The 10,151-nt window shown below is 43.3% G+C and overlaps 1 protein-coding gene across 2 annotated transcripts in view; it reads right to left on the reverse strand.

Annotated features, from left to right (window-relative positions):
* The window catches only part of Hdac8 (histone deacetylase 8), a 249,831-nt gene extending 240,046 nt beyond the window's left edge, over positions 1–9,785 (reverse strand). For both annotated transcript variants that reach the window (XR_003835670.1, XM_021153064.2), the window contains exons 1-4: positions 9,356–9,785; positions 8,780–8,832; positions 4,225–4,355; positions 3,167–3,308 (exon numbers count right to left, since the gene is read on the reverse strand). Coding sequence is in view for 1 of the 2 variants with exons in the window: in XM_021153064.2 (XP_021008723.1) it covers positions 3,167–3,308; positions 4,225–4,355; positions 8,780–8,832; positions 9,356–9,466 (437 nt within the window). In the remaining variant the exon portion in view is untranslated. The remainder of the gene's footprint in view (positions 1–3,166; positions 3,309–4,224; positions 4,356–8,779; positions 8,833–9,355) is intronic.
* Positions 9,786–10,151: the final 366 nt, after the last annotated feature.

Genomic DNA, 10,151 nt, shown 5'->3' on the forward strand with positions numbered 1-10,151 from the left:
GTCAGGCAACCCTGAGCTCCCGCTACCCCGGCGCTGATCCGGCCGGATGAGGCCTGTGGCCCATATTTCCCAATTTTAATACTACCAAAGTTTTCGAGAAGCTAGTTACAACAGAACCCTGACAGCACCTGAATATTTTCAAATAAAGATTTTTTTTCATTTGGGTGGGGGGAAATAAAGTTGGCTCCAATTTCCCTATCTTATGACTAAAGATAAGAAACTTGTGCCTTACATGCAGTGTTTAATCAATGCTGGTTTAAGAAATAAATAGGATCTATGAATCTGTATACCTAGGAGGTTTAAATAGATAGTGAGATTGCAGTGACAAGAACAGGACATAGAAACTTGATGGGTAGCTTAGGGCAGGGATCCCCAAAAGCAGCCATTCCAGGAATGTCCAAGTGCTAAAAGGGAGCTCTCCTTCCTTATCTCCTCCCAAATGAGCACCCCTGCCTGCCTACATGTGGCCGTGAGCAGAACTCCAGTCCAGACACTAAGAGCATCTGGTAGACAGCTTTGGAACTGGATCTCTGGCTTTCCATGATGGAAATGGGTTTTACCCAGTCCCCAGTTTCATCCTATCTCCTAAATGATGTCAGGGCAACATCTTTAGAGCAGAGACTGTTAGGATATCTGGAGGAGATAAGAAATCAGAATCTAAGTTAACAGTCCAAGTTACTCAAAATAAAAGAGTTAATGGAGCAAGTCCAAGAGCCTACCTAAAGGCATGCTTATAGATGGGAGTAACAATTAATTACATCCTTAATCAGAGGGCGTACTTTTCCTTCCCAGAAGCCATAGCCACACCTTCCCCCCCCCTTTGCCCCTCCCCATCCTGCACTACAGTTGCTTTTCAAGCCTTGGCTGGGTTAGGCCTGCTTGCTTTTCTGAATCATTTAGAAAAGTATACTCAATCAATCAATCAATCAATCAATCTCTCCTTCTGTATCTCTCTCTTCAGATACTGGCCATTCTGCTTCTCCAGATACTCTGTGTTTTCTTACTCTTCCCTGATGTTATTTCTACCCCTGATTCCCAACCCCTCATTTCTGTTGTGTGCTGGCTTACAAAAGGCATGCTTTTCTCTCTTCCTCTTTCGCAGCCTCCTTGACAGCTACCACAATTTACAGCTTGCCTGCCCTAAGGGTTTCTTTTTAAAGACTAATAATTGTCATTGTCCTCGAGCTTATTTTATTTTACCGAGACAGAATCTCACTACACAGTCCTAGTAGGAGTAGAAGAACTAAGAGACCTGCCTGTTTCTGTCTCCTGAGTGCTACGATTAAAAACATGTGTCACTATGCCTAGCTTGAGTCTATTCTTAAATTCTTTAATTAGTTGGACTAAAAGCACAAGAGGAGACCCCAGTTTGCCCATGAACAAGGGACACTCCAGGTTGGGCATCTCCAAAATTTCTAGTAACAATAACAGGTCATGCCTAGCTTCATGTAAGCTTAAAAGCTTGTAGCCCCGCTTCAGAGAGGCTCTAGGGGTGCCAAGAACATCTCAGAATTCAGACCTGAAGCAAGTCCAAAGTCTTTCAATCCCCGCAAAGTCTGTCTTTTCCATTTACCACAAGTCTGTCTGTTTCCAGACAATTAGCTGAATGGAAAGCTGTCCTAAACAGTGAGTGATACGTGGGTACGGCTGAACTTGCATGCAGCCAGCCACGACTGATCCCATGGAAATATATGGCCATTGGCTGGAAAATGGTGGTATAAGGAGGAAGGTCTGAAATTGACCTGGGCCCCAGCAGGCCTTTTGCAGTGGTCAGAAACTTGGGAAATGACAGCACACTTGCCAGAGCCAAGCGTCTCAGGGACACTGTAGGACTTTCTTCCTCTACATGCCCAAAGGACAGGGAACCCCTGGCTTCAGAGCAAGCTTCTCTGCTTGAATAAGAAAAGCTCCTGTTTTAGTTTTACACTTTAAAAAGTAAAACAAAAACTAACAAAAGCAGGTTGGTCTCTTTGTTTAAGACCATTCAAAATCATTACTAAAGTATCAGTTTTCTACTGCCTGGGTCGTAGATTCTAGATATTTAGTTTCACAAGGCCTCCTTTAGCTAGGAAACCCATACATTTCAAAAAGGATACCACACTACTATGTAAATTTGCATATGATGAAAATTGTGCTGACTTTCAGTCTGAAAGAATCAAATGTTGTTTTGTTTTTAACTGAAGATCAAGGCTTGATTGGCTGCACACACTGGCAGGTACTAAGACAGCTGCTGTCTTTTACCCAGCTGACTCCCTTCCTTAACAAGTAGTAAGTACTTCTAACACAGCCATTGAGATTCCAGATGTGGACTAAGACCTTGTAGTTTATGTCAGACAGAGTAGGGAGTTATACACACACACACACACACACACACACTCCAAAAGGCCTTCTCTAAGCAAAGAGCACCTAAGAACCAGTTTTTTCCTTAGAAAGAGAGATATCCATGTATTCACTTTCCCTGGATAGAGTAATGTAAAACCCCTTGATTGTTCTAAAGTTTTCTTCTTCTATGTCTACTCTCATCAAATGCCTACTTACTAAAAAACTCCTTTAGTGGGCCAGAGCGATGGTTCAGAGGTTAAGAGCAGTGACTGCTCTTCCAGAGGTCCTGAGTTCAATTCCCAGCAGCCACATGGTGGCTCACAACCATCTGTAATGGGACATTCACACCCCTTCTGGTGTGTCTGAAGACAGCTACAGTGTACTCACATACATAGACCTCTCCCAAGGCTTTCATGACTAACTTCTCCTTACTGCTATTCTATTTGTCTTGTATAATTATACGCATTCCCTTAATATCATAATTTATATTGTCCTCTGGTCATTCCAATTCTGTTCCTGTTTCTAGAGCCAAGTCCTCAAGACAGGGAATTGTGTATGTAGACTGTTTAGCTCTATGCTTTACTGATGAAGAAACTGGGGCAGTGGGAGGTTTAGCCAAGTTTGCAGGAAACAAAGCATACAACTCAGACACCTTGACTTTCAGTTGAGTGCTTTCCACTATATTAGGTCATCTATCTTCACTTGCATGTTTTCAGAACACCTTATAAAATGCTACACACACACACACGGTTCCCTTGCGTGTCAGTACAACAAGTCCACAGGTTTATATAACTGAGAAGCTGACTGAGGAAAGGGTCAGAAAGCAGAGAGGTTGTTTTCTTACTTCTTTGCATGATGCCACCCTCCAGACCAGTTAATGGCTACTTTACACTTCCCGTCAATCAGGCACTGGGCAGCTGTGATTGTACCTCCTCCTATAGCTGCTGCATAGTCAAATATCCCTTCTGTGGCTGGGCAGTCATAACCTGGGGACAAAAGCAAGGAAGCCTGTTAAAGATGATCTGGAGAGGTTGAGGTAGGACAACAGCATGGTCTACTAAGAAGCTGCTTCTGAGCTGTCCTCAGCTCCAGTGGAGACAGACTCGTCTCCAATGACAGACACATCTCCAGGGTTCAGGAGCGAAGACAACGAAAGGATTAAGCCTCCAAGATGAACTTCTCAGATCCCACCAGCAGTCAATCAAGACCTGAGAGGTGATATATTTTGCCGGTAGTCATATAGACCCAAGCCTTGGACCAGTGTCTTGATTCCCAATCTAGTGTCCTTCTATAAACCCATCTTCCTAATAAATCTCTTAGTGAAAGATAAGGTAGGAAACTTGGCCAGAATATAAAAATTTACTTCATGCCATACATGGTGACACACACCTTTAAGCCCAGCACTTGGAAGATAGACACAGACAAGTTCCAGGCCAGCCAGGGCTACAGTAGTGAGACACTGTTTCAAAAAATAAAACTAAAAAAGACCCAAACCAAATAAATCTATATTTGAAATATATGATTACAGGGAAGCTGGATTTGCATATATACACATATAAACATATACACATATACATATCTATGTGTGTATATATATACACACGCACATATACACACACATACATACATACATACATACATATTGCCAGAGTAGACCTAAGTGCTGCCATTAGGACTGCAGCATTCTTAAGGTGTAGAGTGAGTGAAGAAGACACCCGGTATTGACCTTTAGTTCCATGTGTGTATGAGCAGACACATGCACACTGCCACACCCATACATACATACATACATACATACACTATACATATGCATAGGGAGAGACTAACATAAGCAATATAACTACAGGCGGGGGCTGGGGGGGATGACTATTGATCTTCCACTGTTGCATGAGAAGACCTTACCTAGTCCATATTCTATGGAGTCTGGATGGTCCTCATCACCTTCTTGGCTGACTTTCTGGAGATGTTGCAGATAGGCATCAGTGTGGAAGGTGGCCATCTCCTCCATGGAGGCCACTTTGGGCTTCACTATCCTAAAAATCATAGAGCGAACATAGAACCATGAGTCAGACCCAGAGTACGCAAGGTGCTGGAAACAGCAGCCAACCGTGTGAATGGAGAAGAGAACCGGCAACTTCTGGTTCCCGTGAACTAAAGTCATTAACACACACTACACTGTTTAGCCTTCACGTCTTCCATCTACGATACTGACCCCACCAAGGACAGGCAAGAGGCCAGATCTTTCCTTTGAGGTTTTAGGTAAAGGAACATAGTTGAAAAGAATTGTATTTAACTCAAACAGATAATCATGGATCAAGGTCTCTGGTTTAGCCACACAGAACTCACTAACCCAGGGCCAGCAAGATGGCTCAGTGGGTAAAAGCCCCTGCCACTAAGCCTGACAACCTGAGTTTAATCCCTGGAACCCAGATTGTGGAGGAGACAACTGACTTCCCTCTGATCCCCACATGTGCTCTACGGCCCACACATCCCCCTAAATAAATAGATAAATAAATAGGTAAATAAAGAAAAAATAACATTTTGAAAGAATTCTGGGGCTGGAGAGATGGCTCAGGGTTTAAGAACACTTGCTGCTCTTGCAGAAGACTGAGGTTCGTTTCCCAGCACCCACATGGTGACTGACAACCATGCATAACTCCATTTGCAGATATGACCTCCTCATCAGACCTGGCTAAGTACCAGGCACACACATGCAGGCAAATACTCATACACAGAAAATGCATGCATACACACATCCAGGCAAAACACTCATATACACAAAATATGCAAATATAAAACTATTTTTTAAAAGACTAAAATATAAACTTGACTCTGTGAGTCACATCTCGTGTGACAAACTGGCAAAGCTATTTACATTTAAATCTGCTGCTACTTGGACTGAGTAATCCTTTTGGTCAGATGTTTAGTGCTAAACCTTGTATCCCTATCCCTGTGGATCTTTCTTTTAACAGGCAGCGTGGCTATCAAACAGTCAGAATTTGGAGCCAGAGAACTGGATTCCTTTTCTAACTCTAGACTTCCTACTTCTATAACTTCAGGTAAGTTAACTTTTCTTTTTTTCTTCTTTTTTTAAAAGATTTTATTTATTTTATGTATGTGAGTACACTGTAGCTGTAAGGTGATTGTGAGAATTGAAAGTAGGGCCTCTGCTGCCTCTCCTCACTCGGGCCCAAAGATTTCTTTATTATTATACATAAGTACACTGTAGCAGCCTTCAGCCACACCAGAAGAGGGCATCAGATCTCATTACAGATGGTTGTGAGCCACCATGTAGTTGCTGGGATTTAAACTCGGGACCTCCAAAAGAGCAGTCTGTATTCTTACCCACTGAGCCATCTCTCTAGCCCCAAGTTGATTTTTCTATACCTCAGCTTTCTCACTTATAAAATGAGTCAACTTAGTGACCTTATGTAGAGATGGAATAACATATAACAAACTTCTTGGACAATGATCATCAATACTGGTGTAAACAGGAGGGAAATTGGAGTGGGGATGTAGCACAGTCATACAAAATCTACATGTACAAGGCGCTATGGTTGATTCTCACCCACCCCCAAATATATAAGGGTAACATGTTAGCTATGGAAGCAATTATCTGTACTCATAGCACAGGAGGAGGGTGAGTGTGAGGCCAGCCTGGGCTACATTTCAAGTTCTAGATCAAACTGAGTTCAGTAAGTCCCTGTCTCAAAGAAAAAGAGAAGTCAACTATAAAAAGGTTTTATTTATGGAGCAGGGTACTACGCATGGGAGTTTGCAAGTCTGTACATGCACAGAGGCCAGAGAAGGATGTCACACGTCCTGCTCTAACTCTCATGCACATTCACTTGAGACAAAGAGTCTGTCATTGAATCTGAACCTGGAGTTAGACTGGCGATCAGCAAGCCCCACCAATTATTCAGACTCTTGTCTACCCCTGCCAAGACATTGAATTTACAGGTACGTGTGACGAAACCCAGCCTTTCCTGTACATTCTGGGGAACCTGGGTCCTAGTGCTTGTACAACAAATGTTCTTACTTTTTCTATGCCATCTCCCCAGAGTCTGCTAATAGAAAACGTTTCTATTAGTTGGTCTTTTCCAGTTATCTCCCAGAGGAAGGAAAGATGGAGGAAACGCCTGGACCCTCTCAATCAGCTCCTCACAGTAAAGGACAAACGGAACAAGCATAAAGGAAGTGAGTTTCATGGATTTTCTGCCTTCTCCCTGCTGATTTCCCATTTCTTCTTCTAGATTCTGCTGCAGGAATGTTCTCTAACCCTTGCCACTAACAGGCAGTCAAGATACGAGCAGCGTGGCATTTCTTCCTTAGAAAGCCAGAGCCCAAGTCTCACCCTAAGCCTAGTAAACCAATTTGTATTCTACCAAGAACATATATTTTAACAAGATGATTGCCCATTCAAATGGAAGGAGCACTGCTCTAGCCACAGAACGGCGCCATGTATGTTTTCTGAATGGAAGTACAACTATGAGTTTACTGCGAATTAGTCCAGGTAGGATATTTAGGCAACTAGTATAATCAAGGTGTTTGAAATCCTGTGGGTCAACCTCAAAAGTTAAATATATAGACAAAATCAAGGATTCTTGTTTTTTCTTCAAGTACACATCTATATCACCAGAGATGAACAAAGTGTCCACTAAAATAAAATTTTAGGGCCAGCAAGATGGCTCAGGGGCAGTCACTGAAACCCTAAATTTACCCCCCAGGCTCCTCATGGTAGCCAGAGAGAAGCAGCTGCTGCCAGTTCTTTCCCAACCTCCACGTGTATACTGTGGCACTTGACCAACCCCTCAGGCCCCCGAGCCCCATCAAAATAAATAAATGCAATGTAATAAAGTGTTTAAAATAAAAACATCAAGGAGCCTAGTACAAAGGCTCACACCTTTAATCCCAGCACTCGGGAGGCAGAGGAATCTCTGTGAATTCAAAGCCAGCCTGGTCTCTGGTAGTGAGTCCTAGGGCAGCCTAGGTAGGCTATGTAGAGAGACATTGTTTCAATTTTGTATACAAGCTTTTGTTTTATGTATCCCAGGTTTTATTTTGTTTTGTTGTTTTTGGTTTTTTTTTGAGACAGAGTTTCTCTGTGTAGCCCTGGCTGTCCAGGAACTCACTCCTGTAGACCAGGCTGGTCTCAAACCCAGAAATCCATCTGCCTCTGCCTCCCAAGTGCTGGGATTAAAAGCGTGCGCCACCAAGCCCTGCCATCCCAGCCTTTTCTAATTGTTGTCTTGTAGCACCTTCCCATCTGTTTCACTCCACCCTAAAAGGAAAGACTACTGACTACTACTCAGCAGCAAGCTAATGACTTTGCTTTGACATCTTGTTTGCAATAAAATATTTGTGTTAATTTTGTGTGGGGGAGCCTAGGCCCTCTATATGCTAGGCAAGTGTTCTACATATTGAACACTATCTTAAACCCCTTTAAAAATTGTATTTTGAGACAGGGTGTGGCTAAGTTACCCAGCTGGCTTTGAAGTTGTGATGTTCCTGTCTCAGCCTTCCAAAGGCCAAGTGTTAAAATACTTTTAAGGAAAGGCAAGTAGTTATTTTGCTGAACATAGGAGTTAAGCGTAGGGAGGAAAACATTCCTAGAAGGGTATTGGTGCTGCACACCTGCTGAGCCTGCACCTGGGAGGCGAGGCAGGTGGTTCTTGGTAAAGTCAAGGCCAGCCTGGTTGATGTTAACAGTTCTTGGCTAGCCAGAGCTACACAGTGAGACCCTGTCTCAAAACAACAACAACACATTCTGAAAGAATGTACACACTAAAAATGACTTAATACTAAGAATAAAATATGAAAACCTATTATATTACTTTCTGTGAAGAAAATGCAGCATTAGGTGATCTAGCCAGTCACCTAGTTGGTTAGTAATGAGAAAACCTGATTTGACATGTGCCAGGTCCATAATAGTTTCATTTATGGCATTAAATATAGAATTGGCGATCAACAGAAAGCTTGTTTTTGGCTTGTTTTTGAGAAGGATGTAGCTAGCTTTACTTGTGTGGTCAACAGAGACCAGTTTAAAGTTTGGTGGTGATGGGGGTGGGGTAGCAGATCTAAGTCTCAAATTGAACCCACATCCCCAAATCTAGCTTTAGAAAACAAACAAAATCCAGACCAAATATAAACCAAAACATTTTCCAGCTTAACACCTCCTCACCTATCTAGAAGCAAAGTCCCATTTTTGAGGGATCTTAACCCCTTCGTGTGCCTTTCCCAAGTATTCTCAAGCTCTTCCGGAACTACAGGCATCTAACAAAGACTGAACACTCCACTCCCACACAAGCTTTTTTTTGTTTTTGTTTTGTTTTTTCTTTTTATCTTTTGAACGCAGCATTTCTCGCTGGTTAGTCCCACTAGGAAGAGACAAGGTATTAAGGCTATGAACACACCTGCCCTCATAAATGATCATGTTCAGAAAGGTCAATGTACTTACCTCATTTGTTTATGCAGGGCATAGGCTTCGATCAGAGAGTGGACCATACTGGCCTGAAACAGCATCAAAGAAAGGCAGAACAGTCTCCTTAAGGTCCAAAGTACTGAAATGCCATTAACAACAACACCCTGCGTGCCATTAACAACAGCCTGCGTGGAGAACTAACTACTCTCTCTCTCCTCCCTTCTGTCACTTTAACAGAATACACTTAAGACAAACACAGAGTCTCAAAATCGCCAAGATTCGAAGCTCCCCAGCTTTACTAAGGCAAGTGATGGAATACTCTCTCCTAACAGTTTGTGGTCCAGGACCTCCCATTGGTAACTCCACTCACCTCTGCGCCAATCCTTCCCCTCCCCCGCCCCCCGCCCCCACTCGAGCGTTGGATGCCCCCCTGCGCTCTCTGAAGGTAACGAGGCACTTCCTTCTGCTCGGCTTGGCGTGCCTGGCACTGCTAGTTAAATTTTGGCTGAAGATATCCTTCAGTCCAGTTTTCCCGTTTCCTAACGCACTCCCTTTCACATCCTCCTCCCCCCATCCCCGCAAACCGTGGTCTTTGATCCAGACCTCTCTTACCCGTTTGGGGACCTTCACAAGGGAGTCGCAGATGCTGACATACTCGGGACTGTAAATATAAACCGGGGGTAGTGAATGCCCACTGTTGGCGGGTTCCTCTGGCATCTCCATCTCCCACTTCCAACCGTCCGCGAGCCAAAGTCTGGAGCCAACAGTTTTCAGACTCAGCCTGAGCTCCAGTTCCTGCTCCTCTGTTCAGCCCCAGCGGTGCTCCCTTGTCAACATTCCCTCCTATTTAGATCGCTGGAGACAGTTTCCCTGGTCCCTCGTCCAGCTACAGGGATGGATGGGCCCTTCCAGACCAGATGCCTTCTACTGATGACCACAGTTCAAAAAGGGTGCCTGACAGATATAAAAACCAAATAACTGCCAATTGGGATCAATTTTTTCATGGCACAAGTAGCACGGTCAAAAGTAACCAGCCTTGTTGCCCTACGGGGCCATTTGAAATGAGGTCAGACCAGCTCCAAAGCATGCTGGGAGATGTAGTTTTAAAGGAGTATGGTAACAGAACAGAAACACAGCTAAACACTAAAAAACGCGCGGTTTCAAGTTTTGGCGCTAAGAGTCTGAACTCTTTTAAGTTTTCAAACTGCAAATATCATTTAAATATTTAAATAGAGGTAAAATATACATTCAATAGCAGGCAAGACCACCTCCCAGCTATGTTAGCTAATGATACTAAGACTCTGAGGGTTGTTTGAAATGTTTACGGAGTAAATTTCGTGCTGCAACTTTAGTTCGCTACTTTTTACTACTGTCTGAAAGAGATTAACAGCTTCTCCAATAATCCACT

The sequence above is a fragment of the Mus caroli genome, chromosome X (genome assembly GCF_900094665.2).
Source record: "Mus caroli chromosome X, CAROLI_EIJ_v1.1, whole genome shotgun sequence".
Taxonomy (NCBI): Eukaryota; Metazoa; Chordata; class Mammalia; order Rodentia; family Muridae; genus Mus; species Mus caroli.